At 64.3% G+C, this 19,433-nt stretch overlaps 1 protein-coding gene across 4 annotated transcripts in view; it reads right to left on the bottom strand.

The window, feature by feature from the left end:
- Positions 1-16,695, bottom strand: part of RAP1GAP (RAP1 GTPase activating protein) — a 74,739-nt gene extending 58,044 nt beyond the window's left edge. The window contains exon 1 of one of the 4 annotated variants that reach the window (XM_089773075.1): positions 16,581-16,695. In XM_089773075.1, the coding sequence (XP_089629201.1) occupies positions 16,581-16,690 (110 nt within the window). In that variant the 5' untranslated portion in view covers positions 16,691-16,695. Of the gene's footprint in view, positions 1-516; positions 848-11,700; positions 11,903-16,580 lie in introns of those variants that run through there. The other 3 variants (XM_089773078.1, XM_089773074.1, XM_089773076.1) reach the window with 3 other exon arrangements.
- Positions 16,696-19,433: the final 2,738 nt, after the last annotated feature.

The following is a 19,433-nucleotide window of genomic DNA, read 5'->3' as shown; positions in this document are numbered from 1 at the left end:
AGGGGGGTAGGGGCTGTGGGGCAGAGCCATGGGGCACCGGCAGAGCTGTGTGTGGGGAGCACAGGGCAGGGGGCATGGGGCTGTGGAGCAGAGCCATGGGTCACCGGCAGAGCTGTGTGTGGGGAGCACTGGGCAGGGGGCATGGGGCTGTGGGGCAGCGCTGTGTGTAGGGAGCACAGGGCAGGGGGGTAGGGGCTGTGGGGCAGAGCCGTGGGTCACCGGCAGAGCTGTGTGTGGGGAGCGCAGGGTGGGGCTGCGGGGCAGAGCGCAGGATGGGGGGAGCAGGGGCTGTGGGGCAGAGCTGTGTGTAGGGAGCACAGGGCAGGGGGGTAGGGGCTGTGGGGCAGAGCCGTGGGGCACCGGCAGAGCTGTGTGTGGGGAGCGCAGGGCACGAGCCTACCCCCCTGTTCAAGGTTACCCAGCCCCATTGCTCCTCTCAGGCGTGGGGCCTGGGGACCCTTCCCTGCCCACAGCCCCAGGTGCTCCCAGGATGCAGGGCCCCGCCAGGGCACCTACCCGCCGTAGGCCCCGAAGGTGAAGCTCCGTTTCCTGGCGCTCATGGCGGGCGGCGCGGGCAGGCCCAGCTGCTGCAGCCGGGGACGCTGGTGCCAGCCTGTCCCGGCCGCTGGCTGCTGCAGCTGCCGTGTCCGGAGCCGGTTACGCGACTTCCCCCCCCCCCCCCCCCGCCTCTGGCCCGAACCCGCCCGGCTCCAGCCAGCGCAAACAGGGCAGCCCTGGCTCTGCAGCCCGGCTCCAGCGTCGCCAGGCAACTCCAGCGCCTCCCCGGAGCCATTAACTCCGCGGCTCCGGGCACCAGGGAGCCCCTGCCCTGAGCGGGGTGGCACCAGCCACGCCCCCCGGAGCTCCACCCGCACCAGCCACCCGGCACGGGCAACCCTGTCCCTGGTGGGGTGGCCGGGGCCGAGGCCCGCTTCTCCCTCAGCCCCAGGGGCCACAGCCAGGGGGCGCTCTCCTCTGGCCCCAGCCCGGCACTGCCCCGCGGCCGCGCCCAGCAGCCGCCCACCTGCACCCGAGCAGCCAGCTGGAGCGAGGAGCAATGTGTAGGTTTGGGGGCTGCACAAAATGGGGGTGGTTTGGGGTGTTGCCCAGAATTGGGGAGAGCCTGGGCGTATTCGGGGGGCTGCACAGGATGGGGGGCAGGAAGGAATTCCCAGCTGTGCGGCCCAGGAGAGGGCCTGCAGGAAAATCAATGTAGGGAGAGCAGCAGATATGCCCTGCACAACCCACCTACACACACACACACACACACACACACACACACACACACACTGTACCCCCCTGCACAGCCTACACAGGCACACAACCACGCTGCACAACCTACACACACACACACTCACTGCACAACCCACCTTCACACACACTGTACCCCCTGCACAACCTACACAGGCACACAACCACACTGCACAACCTACACACACACAGTACCCCCTGCACAGCTTACACAGGCACACAACCACGCTGCACAACCCCCCCACACACAGACACACACTCACTGCATCCCCTGCACAACCCACCTACACACACACTGTACCCCCTGCACAACCTACACAGGCACACAACCACACTGCACAACCTACACACACACACACTCACTGCACAACCCACCTACACACACACACACACACACAGTACCCCCTGCACAATCTACACATGCACACAACCACCCTGCACAACCCTCCTATACACACTGTACCCCCGCACAACTGTACAGAAAGCCACATACTGTATTACCCTGCACGACACATACACAGAGCCCCCTGCACAACCCTCCTACACACATGCCGTGCACAACTGTAAAGACACACACACTGTTTTCCCCTGCACAACCTACCTACATACACACATTGTACCGCCTGCACAACCCTACATGCTAACACACACAGCATGCCCCTAGACATATACTGTACCTCTCATATATACACACAACTCGCCTGCACAATCCACCAACACTCACCTACACAATCCCTCTGCTCAACCCACCTACACACACACACACACTAAGCCCCTACAAAAACCCTACAAACACACTGTACTCCCTGCACAAATGTACACATTACAGCCTTTGCACAATCTACCTACACACGGACTGTATCCCCTGCACAACCCTACACACACACACACACACACACACACACACACACACCAGAGCCCCTGCACTATGCTACACACACACAATATATGGTCTGGATGCTGTACACACACACTGTATCCCCCATACAACCCTCCCCACACAGTACACCCCCATACATACTGCTCACAACTCTGCTCCACATAGTATACCTCCAGTACAACTTTACAACCTCTGCACGAACATATGCACACACAATATCCCTTCCACAACCCCGGACACACACACACTATACACTCCCAACACAACCTACAATCACACTCTGTCCCTTGCACACACTTTAGTACCATCCACTCACACACACAATTACTCCCTGCACAACCCTACAATACTCCCTTCAAACACGTACTCTATACAACCTACACATATACCTCCTACACAACCCTGCTCCACATGCTATACCCTCCAGCACACCTCCTCACACTATATCCCCTACACAACGTTACACACACTACACCCCCCGCACAAACCACTTACACACACACTTGCACAACCTAAACTCATGCCCTATATGCTCCAGCACTACCTCCCCACACACTGTACACCCACAGAACAACCCCTTCACACTATGCCCACTGCACACCCCAACCCGCCCCCATGCTGGCTGCAACACACTCTGTAACCCCTGCACAACCACATACACATGGATTATACAGTCTGCGCAACCCTACCCCCCCCCCCCCCCACGCTATACACCCTGCGCCAGGGTTCCCAACCGCTGCGCCGCGAACTGCTGGCTGCCAGAGCTCAAGCCGGCTGGTGGCCGGGGGCAGCTGGAGAGCTCGGTGTGGCTGGTCTGACGCCTCACAGGGGCTGAGTCACCCTTGCTGAGCAATTCGCCCTGATTTGGCCTCTCTGCGGTGCCCAGACCCCGTCACGGTCCAGCCGCCCACTCCCCTTTCATCAGTTAACTACACGTCCTTAACACACCCATTGTACCCCACCACGCCCTGTACCCTCCCGGTACCCCCCATGCACCCTGTACCCTCCTGGTACCCCCCACGCGCCCTGTACCCCCCATGCACCCTGTACCCCCCCAGTACCCCCCATGCACCCTGCACCCCCGTGTGCCCTGTACCCTCCCAGGACCCTCTCACGTGCCCTGCAATGGAGCCAGCACCAGCCCACCCCCCGCCCCCGCCCAAAGGCTTCCCACCCAGCAGCCCCCACAGCCCGTACCGCCTGGGCCCTGCAAGGCGGCCAGGACCCAAGCCCCAGCTCCTGCTCGGTTGCCCCCCCGTGCAGCGCTCCGCCGCTGTGCCGCCAGGCCCATGGGGCCCAGACACGCCCCGGGGCGCTCGCCCCCCAGCCTGGCCGGCCTCACGCTAGCAGGGCGGGGCCAGGCTGGTGGCCCGTCTGCCCGGAGCACTGGCTGAGTCCTCGGCCCACTGGAGACCTCGAGGCCCCTCCCCTCCCCGCACCGAGGGGGGGCTCAGCGCTCCCTAGCGGGGGGGCTACCGGCTGTGGAACTGCCTGACCCCAGAAGTGGCCGGAAGGCAGAAGCTGCTGTCCTGGAGGAACCCCCATTAGCACCAGAGACTCCTGCCGCTCCCAGTCCCCCACAGCTCCCCCCGGACACAGGAGTAGCTCAGGGCCGGGCTGACAGGCAGGGAGCCAGCCCAGCCCTCGGGTGGGGGGGAGAAGCACCCGAGGAGCCAGCCCGCCCCTCCCTCTCGCCGGGCCCAGCCCCAGTGCGAGGGAGCCAGTCGCCCGCTGCCTCGGGGCTGCAGCTGCTCTGCTACCTGCCGCCCCAAGCAGGCAGCGCCAGGCGGCCCGGGAGCCAGCAAACCCGGCAGCTGCAGGAACCTTCCCGGCCAGGCCAGCGCCCTGCACCGAGGCCCTGCTGCCGGGGAGGGGGGTCCAGGCAGGCTAGCGCTGCAGTGAGAAGGGGGGGGCAGCTGTGCAACCCCTGGAGCCAAAGACTGGCTCTGATCCCCCCCATCTCCTCGGCTGGGGCTGTGGGCATCGCCCGTGTGGGGCGCTGGGCCGGGCCGGGGAGGGGAAGTGCGTGAATTCGGACCCCGCTCCGCCTGCCAGCAACACCTCCCAAAGCCGAGCCAGGCTCCCCCGCCCACCAGCTCCAGCAAGCGGCTCCTCTGGGCAGCACACGCAGCCAGCGCCCGGCGCACGGAGAGGCCGGCACAGCCTCAGTCCCTGACCCTGCCCGGCCAGGTAACCCCGGGATGGGAAGGGACGTAACCCGGACAGCGTCCCCCTGGCAGCGCGGCGCGGCACAGCCCCCGGCACGGACACACACACACACACAGCCCCCGGCACGGACACACACACACGCACAGCCCCCGGCACGGACACACACACACACACAGCCCCCGGCACGGACACACACACACACACAGCCCCCGGCACGGACACATGCGCACACACACATCCCCCGGCACGGACACACACACACACACACACACACAGCCCCCGGCACGGACACACGCGCACACACACAGCCCCCGGCACGGACACACACACACACACAGCCCCCGGCACGGACACACACACACACACACACACACAATCCCCCAGCACGGACGCACACACATCCCCCAGCACGGACGCGCACACACACACACAATCCCCCAGCACGGACGCACACACACACACACACACACACACACACAATCCCCCAGCACGGACGCACACACACACACACACACAATCCCCCAGCACGGACGCACACACACAATCCCCCAGCACGGACGCACACACACACACACATCCCCCAGCACGGACGCACACACGCACACACACAATCCCCCAGCACGGACGCACACACGCACACACACACACACAATCCCCCAGCACGGACGCACACACACACACACACACAATCCCCCAGCACGGACGCACACACACACACACACAATCCCCCAGCACGGACGCACACACACACACACACACAATCCCCCAGCACGGACGCACACACACACACACAATCCCCCAGGACGGACGCACACACACACACACACACAATCCCCCAGCACGGACGCACACACACACACACACACAATCCCCCAGCACGGACGCACACACACACACACAATCCCCCAGGACGGACGCGCACACACACACACAATCCCCCAGCACGGACGCACACACACACACACACACACACAATCCCCCAGCACGGACGCACACACACACACACACACAATCCCCCAGCACGGACGCACACACACAATCCCCCAGCACGGACGCACACACACACACACATCCCCCAGCACGGACGCACACACGCACACACACAATCCCCCAGCACGGACGCACACACGCACACACACAATCCCCCAGCACGGACGCACACACACACACACACACACACACACAATCCCCCAGCACGGACGCACACACACACACACACACACAATCCCCCAGCACGGACGCACACACGCACACACATCCCCCAGCACGGACGCGCACACGCACACACAATCCCCCAGCACGGACACACACACACACACACACACACACACACAATCCCCCAGCACGGACGCACACACACACACACACACAATCCCCCAGCACGGACGCACACACGCACACACATCCCCCAGGACGGACGCGCACACGCACACACAATCCCCCAGCACGGACGCACACACACACACACACACACACACAATCCCCCAGCACGGACGCACACACACACACACACACAATCCCCCAGCACGGACGCACACACACACACACATCCCCCAGCACGGACGCGCACACACACACACAATCCCCCAGCACGGACGCACACACACACACACACACACACAATCCCCCAGCACGGACGCACACACACACACAATCCCCCAGCACGGATGCACACACGCACACACATCCCCCAGCACGGACGCACACACGCACACACAATCCCCCAGCACGGACGCACACACGCACACACACGCACACACAATCCCCCAGCACGGACGCACACACACACACACACACACACACATCCCCCAGCACGGACGCACACACACACACACACACACACATCCCCCAGCACGGACGCACACACACACACACACACACACACACATCCCCCAGCACGGACGCACACACACACGCACGGACGCACACACACACGCACGGACGCACACACAATCCCCCAGCACGGACGCATGCGCGCACACACAATCCCCCAGCACGGACGCACACACACACACACATCCCCCAGCACGGACGCGCGCACACACACACACACACACACACACACAATCCCCCAGCACGGACGCACGCACGCACACACAATCCCCCAGCACGGACGCGCGCACACACACACACACACACACACACACACACACACAATCCCCCAGCACGGACGCACGCACACAATCCCCCAGCACGGACGCACGTGCACACACACAATCCCCCAGCACAGACGCACGCACACAATCCCCCAGCATGGACGCACGTGCACACACACACAATCCCCCAGCACGGACGCACGGACGCACGCGCACACACACACACAATCCTCCAGCACGGACGCACGCGCACACACACACAATCCCCCAGCACGGACGCACACACACAATCCCCCAGCACGGATGCACGCGCACACACACACAATCCCCCAGCACGGACGCACACGCACACACACATCCCCCAGCACGGACGCACGCGCACACAATTCACCTACACATGCATCCCCCAGCATGCACACACAGATCCCCCCAGCACACACATCCCTTGGCACACACATGCACATGCACACACATGGACACACACACACACACCTGCATGCACAGATGCGTGCGTGCGCGCACACGCAAACTGCATGCACACAGACACGCACCTCCAGCACACACACACACCTTCCATCGGGCACGTGCATGCACACACATACTGCGTGCACACACACACACACACACACACACACACACCCCCAGCATGTGCACACACAGAACATGCCACATACACACACACACGTGCGTCACATCATGCGCCAGGCACTAGCTCCTGTGCACGTGTGCAGCCCTGTGAGCACAAGCGTACAAACACGCCCTGCCCCCCACACTCATGCCGGGGTGAGCCGTTCCCTGCAGCGAGGAGAGCGGCCCGGGGGGCCCGGCTGTCACTAGCCCCCTCCCCGGCAGTTCGCACCACCCGGGGGGTGTCGGAGCCCAGCTCTGGCTCTGGGGCTCCCCGGGCGGTGGATGCTGAGCAGGCCGGGCCCTCGGTGACCCCTGCCCGTGCAGATGCCGCGCTGCAGCTGGGGGCTGGCCAGAGCCGGGTGGGCCAGGCCAGCGAGCCAGGCCGAGGAGCAGCAGAAGGGCCGGTCCCAGGCAGGGCCTTGGCTCCACAGCCCAAGCAGGAGGGAGCAGCACCCTGGACAGCGCCCGGACAGCGCCAGCCGTGGGGGGGGGCAGCGCTCCAGCTCGCTGAGCAGGGGTTTCCTGAGCCCCCTCGCCCGCCTGGTGCCCAGAGCCGCGGGTGCATCCTGCCAGGGGGTGGCAGGGCCAGGGGCAGGCAGGTAGGGCTGGAACTGCCTGTGAAGCCAAGGAGGGAAGAGCAATCCCCCCCCCCCCCCCCCCGCAGCCAAGCCAGGCTTTGCCCAGCTCCCAGGCCCCGGGGCAGATGGATGTGGCTCAGGAGACTGTGCTGGGAGCCTGGGTCCGGCATTGGAGCGGGCACAGAGCTGTGGGGCACCGCTGGGGGCAGAGCGCGGGACCCAAAGCAAACACGCAGCCCAGCTGCCGGCAGCTGCGGGGTAGGGGGGGGGGATGACACTCAGCAGCCAGCAGCACCCCCCATCTCCAGGGCTTTGGCACCCAGGGGGGTTTGGTCCAAGCAGCCGGGCTGCGGGAAGGGTGGGGGGGCTCTGTGCCGTGGGTTGGGAGCTGAGCTTGGAGGCGCTTTGCCAGCAGGACCCCCAGACGCCCCCACCTGCAGCCTTTGGGGTCCCAGGTGCCCTGTGTCTCGGGCAGGGCTGAGGACACTAAGACGGCCGGCTCAGGGGCGCAGCCGGGGCTCCAGGGAGAGCCAGCCCAGCCCAGCCGTGGCACACCGGCCAGGATGCCGCGCAAGCTCTGATGCCGTCCCAGGTGGCTCCACTCCGCACCCTGCGGCTGGCCCCACTCAGGAGGACACGGAGACGGTGCCAGAGGCCCCGGCCTGCACACACCCTGCCCCACAGCCAGGGCACAACCCCGGCCTCTCTGGCCTCTGCAAGCCACCTCCCCCCGCTCCCAGGCTCCTAAGCCCCCCCACAAACCCACCAGCACCCTAGTCACCAAGCCCTGCCCCTGCAAATCCCCCCAGAGGGAACACCAGGGGGGCAGCCGCCCCAGGGACGCTCAAACACAAGGCTCCATGCTCAGGAACTGCCCGCAGCTGGCCCTGCCCCCAGCCCCCCCACGCCGGGCCCCCACCCACGCCCAGGAGGGCCACGCTGCAGTGTCACCCCGTGCTGGTCACAAAGACCCAGCCTCGTGTACCAGGGGCTCCAGCCAGCCAGGCCCTGGGGTGCCCTGAGGGGCTCACGTGTCTGCAGGGTTCAGGGGGGCTCGTGGGACCGTGAGCAGCGCTCGGGGCGTGGGCAGGACCCCGCAGCAGCGGCAGCGAGAGCCGCGTGGGCGCACCTGACAGAGCAGCCGTGCCAAGCGGGGAGTGAGTCACCCAGAGAGCCCGGGGGCGCAGCCAGCAGGCGCACAGCACCGTGGCACGGGGCCTGGCAGGAGAGGGGCACAGCCTGCCACGGGATGTCAGGGCAGAGCAGCATGGCCCAGCTCCCCAGGAGACCCCGCCGGGCACTCGGCACCTCCCGGCAGGGCCAGCTCGGCACAGAACGTCACACCCGGCCCCGTGCCCGGCCCCCAGCATCTCTAGGCCCCTTCTGCCCACGTCCACCAGGGACCTCTGGCCTCAGCCCAGCAACCGGGGGGGGCCCTGAACCGCCCTGTGGTGCACATGGTGTTAGCTCCCCAGCTCCGGCTGGGCATGGGCCGGGCCCGGTGTGAGGAAACACGACCCCCGTGCGCCCCAATTCCTGGGTGCAACACCAACACCCCTCTCCACATGCCCACCCCCCTCGCCCAGCCCGTGCCCCCCCCAGCTCACCCCAGCAGCCCAGCCCTCCAGGGTCTCCCCCCCCCCCCACAGCTCAACCCCAGTGTCCTTGCCCCCCTGCCTCAGCCCAGCCCTCTGGAGTCTGGCTCTCCAGGGCACACGTTTCCCTCCCCCGCGGACCCACCCCCACCCCGCACGCCCAGCGCTGCAAACTCAGCAACCACGCGCACGTGACCAGCCTGCCACACACCCGGCTGCGAACCAGGAGGGTTAAAATCTCGCTCACCACGTCCACCTGCCCGTCCCCAGCCTCCCATCCGGCAGCACCGCCTGGGCCCCTCCCCGGCACCGTCGCCCTTTCCTGGCACTGGGAGAACCCGGGCTGGTTTTAACAGAAGGGAGATTCTCACCCCCGGCCCGGGGCTCCCCTACGCCCCCCGACGGCAGCAAGAGCCACCCCACAGCTGCACAGCCACCCCCCAGCACGCATGCACCCAGCCAGCCCCAGCCCCTCAGACGCCCACGCGCCAGGCACCCAGAGCGCTCGGAGATGGGCCGCAGGCCTGAGCTGGGGTTGGGGTTGGGAGCCCCAGGCAGGCCCACCAGGAACGGCTTCCATGGCAAACCTGTCCCAGGCACTGGCTGGATGGCGACGGTTAACCCACGAGCCTCACCCACACGCTGATCTGGGCACTGGTTCGCCGGAGGGCCAGCCAGGGCGGGTGGAGGTGCTGCAGAGACCCCTCTAGCCGCAAACCCCATGCCCAGACGGCTGCATGTGCTGGCTCCAGAGCGACCAGCCTGGCCCGCCTGGCGCTATGGGACAGCGCCCCGGCTCATCCCGCTGAGCACCCGAGCCCATCCCAGAGCCGAGCAGCCGGGTCAGCGCAAGGGGCTGAGAACAGGAGGGGCCCTGGGCACCAGCAGGGACCAGAGACGTCCCCCCAGCAATCCTGGCAAAGGACCCACACGCGGCAGGGGAAGCGAAACCCCCACGGGCCCTGCAATCTAATGGGGATTCCCTCCCCCCCACACCCACGTGGCCTGTTGGCCCCGGACGTGTGACAAAACCAGCCGAGAGCGAGACCGTGGTGCCACCTCCCATCCCCGGCGCCCCTCGCCCAGGGCCAGCCCTGACACCGCAGAGGAGGGAGACGGAAAAACCCGTCCTGCCCGGCCAGTGGCAGCCAAACCCTGAAGCCCGACACCAGAAGATAAGGCATAAGCCGGAGGCGGGAGGCAGGCCCCTGAGCCCTGCCCCCTCCACACAATGCCCCGTACCACTGCGCACCCCAACATGCCCAGCGCTGCCCCTTCCTCCCGGGCAGTGCCAGGCCAGGCTGCAGCCCCACAAGGGGCATCGCCCAGACCTGCAGCAGCGCCGCCGGAAAACTGGGCTGGAGGGGGGAGGGGGGCAGGAAACCAGCCAGTCCCAAGCGCCCTGACAAGCTGCAGGGAGAGCCAAGTTACCCCTGCAGGCGTGGGGCAGGGTCGCCTGATGCCAGCCACAGCTCCCCCCCAGCGCAGGGCTCTGCGCTCGGGCACACACAGAGCAAGGTCGAATCACACGGGGTGTAGCAAACGCCCTTCCCAGGGAGCCACGGGCCACCTCCCCCTTTGCTGCCCGGCGAGGGGCCCAGCAGGGCTCGCTGCAGCCACGGGAGGCCACGGAAAGGCCTGGCAGAGCATTTCGGCCCCTTCTCTGCCACAGGCCCAGCCTGGCTCTGCTAGCCCAGGCCTTACGGGGAACGGGCTCCAGTGTCCGCCAGGCCGGATTTCACTGGGCACCTGCCCTGCTTGGGTGCAGGCGCCGCCTGGCATCGGAGGGAAGGCAAATCCTGTCCCCACCCGCCCCCGGCTAGTCCTGCCGAGAGCTGCTGTAGCCACAGAGCTTCCCTGGGGTGAGCGGATGGGGCGCTCTGGCTGCAGCCGGCCCTGCAGCGTGGCCCAGGCATTACGACCCTGCTGGCTCTGCAGGGGCCCCCACCTGGCAGAGCAACAGGCCAGCCCCGGGACCACGCGTCACCTGCAAAGGAGACCTGCCCCCTGCTACCTGCTCTGCAAGTGCCGTGCTAAGGCGCCTGTCCTGCCTGCACCAGGGCACATCCGGCCTGGGGGCACAGCCGGCCACTCCCCTGCATGAAGGGGGCGCTCCCAGCGGCGCTACAGCCCCCGCCCCTCACAGCCCACCGAGCCAGGGAGCCACGCACCGGCCGCTCTCCGTGCCAGGCGCCAGGAGACGCTGGGGACGTTGCCAGGGCACCGCACCGCGGGGAGAGCCCCCGTGCCAGGCCCCCCCCGCACAGCTGCTTCCCGGGCCCCAAGACAAGCCCGGGCTGCGGGGGGTGGGGCCCCCCAAGCGCCCTGCGACTCCCCTGCCCGGTGCCCGCGGTGCGCAGGCGGCTGCAGGAGCTGTCCGCTGTGCGGGTCAAGCAGATCCGGCCACAGCCCAGCCGCTGTGCCCGGCTCTCGGGGCCGAGCCGCCCTGTCCGCGAGTGACAGGCGGGAAACTGAGGCACGGGGCGGGGGCCGCGACTCACCCGAGGCCGGGCGTTGGTAGAGGCGAGGAAGGGACCCAGGAGTCCGGGCTCTCGCTCTTCCTGCAAGCAGCCGGCCAGAGGGGGTGGGGGGAGGCCCCGGGAGCGCGCGGCCGGCGATGCCAGGCAGCGGCGGGGCCGGGCAGGGTCCGTGCCGGGCGAGGAGAGATGCGCCCTGCGCTCCCCGGCGCAGCCGCTGCGGCTCTGAGCCGAGCGAGGCAGAGGCTGGCGCGTCACGTGAGCCGGCCCAGCCCGGCGCAGGCGCTGCCATTGGCCGGTCCCTGCGCGCCCGGCCCCGCTTGTCCTGGAGCGGCTGGGCCCCTGCGCGCCCGGCCCCGCGCTCACTGGAGCGGCTGGGTCCCTGCGCGCCCGGCCCCGCGCTCACTGGGGCGGCTGGGTCCCTGCGCGCCCGGCCCCGCTTGTCCTGGAGCGGCTGGGCCCCTGCGCGCCCGGCCCCGCGCTCACTGGGGCGGCTGGGTCCCTGCGCGCCCGGCTCCACGCTCACTGGGGCGGCTGGGTCCCTGCGCGCCCGGCCCCGTGCGCACTGGAGCGGCTGGGCCCCTGCGCCCCCGGCTCCACGCTCACTGGAATGGCTGGGTCCCTGCGCTCCCGGCTCCACGCTCACTGGGGCGGCTGGGTCCCTGCGCGCCCGGCCCCGTGCGCACTGGAGCGGCTGGGCCCCTGCGCCCCCGGCTCCACGCTCACTGGGGCGGCTGGGTCCCTGCCTCCCAGGCTCCGCGCTCACTGGATCATAGAATCATAGAATCATAGGACTGGAAGGGACCTCGAGAGGTCATCGAGTCCAGCCCCCCGCCCTCAAGGCAGGACCAAGCTCCGTCTACACCATCCCTGACAGATGTCTATCTAACCTGTTCTTAAATATCTCCAGAGAGGGAGATTCCACCACCTCCCTTGGCAATTTATTCCAATATTTGACCACCCTGACAGTTAGGAATTTTTTCCTAATGTCCAATCTAAACCTCCCCTGCTGCACTTTAAGCCCATTACTCCTTGTCCTGTCCTCAGAAACCAAGAGGAACAAATTTTCTCCTTCCTCCTTGTGACACCCTTTTAGATATTTGAAAACCGCTATCATGTCCCCCCTTAATCTTCTTTTTTCCAAACTAAACAAGCCCAGTTCATGAAGCCTGGCTTCATAGGTCATGTTCTCTAGACCTTTAATCATTCTTGTCGCTCTTCTCTGTACCCTTTCCAATTTCTCCACATCTTTCTTGAAATGTGGCGCCCAGAACTGGACACAGTACTCCAGCTGAGGCCTAACTAGTGCAGAGTAGAGCGGCAGAATGACTTCACGAGTTTTGCTTACAACACACCTGTTGATACAACCTAGAATCATATTTGCTTTTTTTGCAACAGCATCACACTGTTGACTCATATTCAACTTGTGGTCCACTATGACCCCTAGATCCCTTTCCGCCATGCTCCTTCCTAGACAGTCGCTTCCCATCTTGTATGTATGGAACTGATTGTTCCTTCCTAAGTGGAGCACTTTGCATTTCTCTTTATTAAACTTCATCCTGTTTACCTCTGACCATTTCTCTAACTTGCTAAGGTCATTTTGAATTATGTCCCTATCCTCCAAAGAAGTCGCAACCCCACCCAGTTTGGTATCATCTGCAAACTTAATAAGCGACCTCTCTATCCCAGTGGTCCCCAACGCGGTGCCCGCGGGCGCCATGGCGCCCGCCGGGGCATTTGTAGGCACCCACCGACAACCCGGGCTGGCCCCACCCCCGGCGCACTGGAGGCGCCGGCCCCAGGCACGCAGCTCGGGTGGCGGCGCCAGTCCCGGGCCCACGGCACAAGGGGCTCGGGCGGCCCCGGCCCTGGCGTGCCCCAGGACGCGCCCCAGGACGCGCGCCCCGCCCCTGGGCACCCGGCGCGAGTGTGGCCCCGCCCCCGGGCGCCCGGCGCGTGTGTGGCCCCGCCCCCGGGCGCCCGGCGCGTGTGTGGCCCCGCCCCCGGGCGCCCGGCGCGTGTGTGGCCCCGCCCCCGGGCGCCCGGCGCGTGTGTGGCCCCGCCCCCGGAAGCCCGTAAAGGTTGGGGACCACTGCTCTATCCCAATATCTACATCATTGATGAAGATATTGAACAGTACGGGTCCCAAAACAGACCCTTGCGGAACTCCACTTGTTATCCCTTTCCAGCAGGATTTAGCACCGTTAACAACAACTCTCTGACTATGGTTATCCAGCCAATTATGCACCCACCTTATCGTGGCCCTATCTAAGTTATATTTGCCTAGTTTATCAATAAGAATATCATGCGAGACCGTATCAAATGCCTTACTAAAGTCTAGGTATATGACATCCACCGCTTCTCCCTTATCCACAAGGCTCGTTATCCTATCAAAGAAAGCTATCAGATTAGTTTGGCATGACTTGTTCTTCACAAACCCATGCTGGCTATTCCCTATCACTTTATTACCTTCCAAGTGTTTGCATTTGATTTCCTTAATTACCTGCTCCATTATCTTCCCTGGGACAGACGTTAAACTGACCGGTCTGTAGTTTCCTGGGTTGTTCTTATTCCCCTTTTTATAGATGGGCACAATATTTGCCCTTTTCCAGTCCTCTGGAATCTCCCCTGTCTGCCATGATTTTTCAAAGATCATAGCTAAAGGCTCAGATACCTCCTCTATCAGCTCCTTGAGTATCCTGGGATGCATTTCATCAGGACCTGGTGACTTGCTGACATCTAACTTTCCTAAGTGCTTTTTAACTTGTTCTTTGTGTATCCTATCTTCTAAACTTACCCTCTCTCTGCTTGTATTCACTACGTTAGGCACACCTCCAGACTTCTCGGTGAAGACCAAAACAGAGAAGTCATTAAGCATCTCCGCCATTTCCAAGTTCCCTGTTACTGCTTCTCCCTCCTCACTAAGCAGTGGGCCTACCCTGTCCTTGGTCTTCCTCTTGCTTTTAATGTATTTATAAAAGGTCTTCTTGTTTCCCTTTATGCCTGTAGCTAGTTTGATCTCATTTTGTGCCTTTGCCTTTCTAATCTTGCCCCTGCATTCCCGTGTTGCTTGCCTATATTCATCCTTTGTTATTTGTCCTAGTTTCCATTTTTTATAGGACTCCGTTTTTATTTTGAGATCGTGCAAGATCTCCTTGTTAAGCCAAGCTGGTCTGCCCAGGAGTGGCTGCCCTGGGCTCGCTGCCAGCCAGAGGCAGGGCCAAGCACAACGCAGCCCACCAGGTTGTCACCTGCCCTGTGCATAGGCCACAGCCTCCCTCTGCAGGAACCAATGTCATCGGACGCTGCGGCCAAGCCGTCTGCCCGCTGGGCCACGAGGCACTGGCCATTCCCAGGGTCACACTCAGCACCCCGGTGCCCGGCCCAGCATGACAGGGGAGGGGAGATCGCTCTGGGCAGTCACTGGGGGTATGTCTACACTACCCCGCTAGTTCGAACTAGCGGGGTAATGTATGCATACCGCACTTGCTAATGAAGCCCGGGATTTGAATTTCCCGGGCTTCATTAGCATAAGCGGGGAGCCGCCATTTTTAAATCCCCGCTGCTTCGAACCCCGTGTAGCGCGGCTACACGGGGCTCGAACTAGGTAGTTCGGACTAGGGTCCTATTCCGAACTACCGGTACTCCTCGTGAAACGAGGTGTACCGGTAGTTCGGAATAGGCACCCTAGTCCGAACTACCTAGTTCGAGCCCCGTGTAGCCGCGCTACACGGGGTTCGAAGCAGCGGGGATTTAAAAATGGCGGCTCCCCGCTTATGCTAATGAAGCCCGGGAAATTCAAATCCCGGGCTTCATTAGCAAGTGCGGTATGCATACATTACCCCGCTAGTTCGAACTAGCGGGGTAGTGTAGACATACCCTGGCAGGTGCTCACACCAGGCCGCAGCAGAGGCCAGGCTGCCACAGGCCCATCGTGGGATGAGCATAAACCAAGGCCCTGGCCACTTGCCATTCCAATCCCCAGGTACCGGCCTCTAAAGCCAGCCGTTCTCTGCTCCCCCCCCCCCATCTGGGCTGGGGATGTAATAATGGGGTCAATTAACCGATTAACCAACAGGTGAATGCTAGATCACAGGCATTCCCACCCCCACCGCCAGTACATTTGTAGCAGGCTGATCAGCAGCCCAGCTCAGTTCCAACTTGTGCCAGGTCCAGAAGCTCAGACTCCCCTCTGGAGGCTCGGTGGGGGGATGGGTGGGAGGGCTCACGGCAGGGGGATGTGGAGGGGGAGGTGCAGAAGTCGGGGCTGGGGGTGAGGGAGAAGATGGGCAGGGCTCTGGGGCCAGGTAACCTTACCTGGCCACAAGGAAGCTGTGAGCTCGGACTCCCCCCTTTATCAGAGGCAGCAGCGCGGGGCAACAGACACTGGTCATGAGGGGAGCTGGGGGGCTCCTGCCTGGTACAGAGGCAGTGCGGCATGGCAGGGGCTCCTCACGAGAGGGGCTGGAACACGCTGGCTGCCGGCCCCGCCCCCAGGGACTCCAAACATCCCTCGTCCGGGCCCAGGCAGCTCCCTCAAGCCGCATGATTCGGGGCTGCTGCCGTGCGACCCAGAGGCTGCTGCATTTGGGGGCTCTCGTGGGGAGCAAGAGCAGGGTGAGAGGGGCCCCCATCCTATGAGGTGCTCAGCACCCCCAGTGCCCACGGGCATCCCCAGGGCGAGGGCGCTGAGCCCCGGGTAGGAGGGAAGCAGAAGGGCCCTGTCTCAGTGGGCTGCCTGTTGAGAGCGGGGATGGGGGGTGCACCGGTGTCTGCAATGGGATGGGAGTGCAGGAGGCTCGGTGGGGGGATGGGTGGGAGGGATCAAGGCAGGGGGAGGTGCAGGAGTCGGGGCTGGGGGTGAGGGAGAAGATGGGCAGGGCTCTGGGGCCAGGTAACCTTACCTGGCCACAAGGAAGCTGTGAGCCATCTGTGCACGAGACCCCGTAGCTTCTTCCCAGGGGCCACTGGCAACAACGCACACCAGGGCCAGCACGTCGGCTGCCCAGCTCATGGCTCTCTTGCAGCGCCCCCTCCCCCCCGCCGGCCCCTTTACCGTGCTGGCAGGGCACCTCGGGCGCACCATGGACTTTGCCCTCTGGCCCTGCGGCCTCTCACAGCCAAGGGTGCAGACGGAGGCACGAGGCAGCGATGGGCACGAGCCGCGGAGACAGCGAGTGTCACGTCGGACCCAGCTCTCAGACCGGGCCCGGCACCGGGTGCCACAGAACTCGAAGATGCTTTGTGCAAAATGCCTCGTGGACCAGCTCATCAGAGACGTTACGTCCCCAGGCTCAGGGCCGGATCAAGGGGGGCGGGCTAGCCAGGCAGCTGCTCGGGGTGCCAACCTATGGGGGGCGCCAGAAGGCAGCTGTAAGGGGCGCAGCACACCGGGGTGCGGGGCCACGCATGCGCCGTGCGCCCGGGGTGGAGCTGCGCGTGCGTCACATGCCCGCTGCCCGGGGCACAGGAATGGCTCGAGCCGGCCCTGCCCAGCTGTGCCTGGGCTGGGTGTGGGCAGGTATCACCCCGGCCGTGCCCGGGCTGGGTGTGGGCAGGTATCACCCCGGCCGTGCCCGGGCTGGGTGTGGGCAGGTATCGCCCCGGCCGTGCCCGGGCTGGGTGTGGGCAGGTATCGCCCCGGCTGTGCCCGGGCTGGGTGTGGGCAGGTATCACCCCGGCCGTGCCCGGGCTGGGTGTGGGCAGGTATCGCCCCGGCTGTGCCTGGGCTGGGTGTGGGCAGGTATCGCCCCGGCCGTGCCTGGGCTGGGTGTGGGCAGGTATCGCCCCGGCCGTGCCTGGGCTGGGTGTGGGCAGGTATCGCCCCGGCTGTGCCCGGGCTGGGTGTGGGCAGGTATCGCCCTGGCTGTGCCCGGGCTGGGTGTGGGCAGGTATCGCCCCGGCTGTGCCCGGGCTGGGTGTGGGCAGGTATCACCCCGGCCGTGCCCGGGCTGGGTGTGGGCAGGTATTATCGCCCGGCTGTGCCCGGGCTGGGTGTGGGCAGGTATCGCCCCGGCCGTGCCCGGGCTGGGTGTGGGCAGGTATCGCCCCGGCCGTGCCCGGGCTGGGTGTGGGCAGGTATCACCCCGGCTGTGCCTGGGCTGGGTGTGGGCAGGTATCACCCCGGCTGTGCCCGGGCTGGGTGTGGGCAGGTATCACCCCGGCCGTGCCTGGGCTGGGTGTGGGCAGGTATCGCCCCGGCCGTGCCCGGGCTGGGTGTGGGCAGGTATCACCCCGGCTGTGCCTGGGCTGGGTGTGGGCAGGTATCACCCCGGCTGTGCCCGGGCTGGGTGTGGGCAGGTATCGCCCCGGCCGTGCCTGGGCTGGGTGTGGGCAGGTATCACCCCGGCTGTGCCTGGGCTGGGTGTGGGCAGGTATCACCCCGGCTGTGCCTGGGCTGGGTGTGGGCAGGTATCGCCCCGGCCGTGCCCGGGCTGGGTGTGGGCAGGTATCACCCCGGCTGTGCCCGGGCTGGGTGTGGGCAGGTATCGCCCCGGCCGTGCCCGGGCTGGGTGTGGGCAGGTATCGCCCCGGCCGTGCCCGGGCTGGGTGTGGGCAGGTATCACCCCGGCTGTGCCTGGGCTGGGTGTGGGCAGGTATCGCCCCGGCCGTGCCTGGGCTGGGTGTGGGCAGGTATCACCCCGGCTGTGCCTGGGCTGGGTGTGGGCAGGTATCACCCCGGCTGTGCCTGGGCTGGGTGTGGGCAGGTATCGCCCCGGCTGTGCCTGGGCTGGGTGTGGGCAGGTATCGCCCCGGCTGTGCCTGGGCTGGGTGTGGGCAGGTATCGCCCCGGCTGTGCCCGGGCTGGGTGTGGGCAGGTATTATCGCCCGGCTGCCATGAGGTGAGGTGGCAACATTTGCAGATGATACTAAACTGCTCAAGACAGTTAAGACCAAAGCAGACTGTGAAGAGCTTCAAGAAGATCTCCCCAAACCAAGTGACTGGGCAACAAAATGGCAAATGAAATTGAATGTGGATAAATGTAAAGTAATGCACGTTGGAAAACAAATCCCAACTAGACATACAATATGATGGGGACTAATTTGGCTACAACTACTCAAGAGAGATCCTGGCGTCACTGTGGAGAGTTCTCTGAAAACATCCACTCCGTGTGCAGCGGCCGTCCAAAAAGCAAACAGAATGTCAGGAATCATTACAAAAGGGATAGAGAGTAAGACAGAGAATATCTTATTGCCTCTCTAGAAAACCCTGGTACATCCACATCTCGAACCCCGCGTACAGACGGGGCGGCCCATGAGGTTAGGCAAACTAGGCAGTTGCCTAGGATGCTGCTGGCCTGGGCGCCCGATGATGACATCGCGGCCATTGACGGCCGTGCAGGTGGAGGTGCCGATCGCGCCTTCTGCCTGGGGCGCCAGCTGCCGCAGCCGGCGTCAGGCCGCTCCTGCATACGGATGTGGTCGCCTCATCCCAAAAAAAGATCTCTTAGCATTGGAAAAGGTTCAGAAAAGGGCAACAAAAATGACGAGGGGTTTGGAACGGCTCCCATGTGAAGAGAGATTAAAAAGACTGGGATTTTTCAGCCTAGAAAAGAGGAGACTAAGGGGGGAGATGATAGAGGTCTATAAAATCATGACTGGCTCAGAAAAAGTGAATACGGAAAAGTTATTTACTTATTCCCACAACATAAGAACTAGGGGTCACCAAATGGAATTAATAGGCAGCAGTTTTAAAACAAACAAAAGGAAGTTTTTCTTTACTCAGGGCACAGTCAACCTGTGGAACTCCTTGCCAG

This window comes from Pelodiscus sinensis, chromosome 24 (assembly GCF_052426305.1).
Source record: "Pelodiscus sinensis isolate ZL-2025 chromosome 24, ASM5242630v1, whole genome shotgun sequence".
NCBI classification, from domain to species: domain Eukaryota; kingdom Metazoa; phylum Chordata; order Testudines; family Trionychidae; genus Pelodiscus; species Pelodiscus sinensis.
This window is presented reverse-complemented; position numbering and strand designations above follow the sequence as displayed.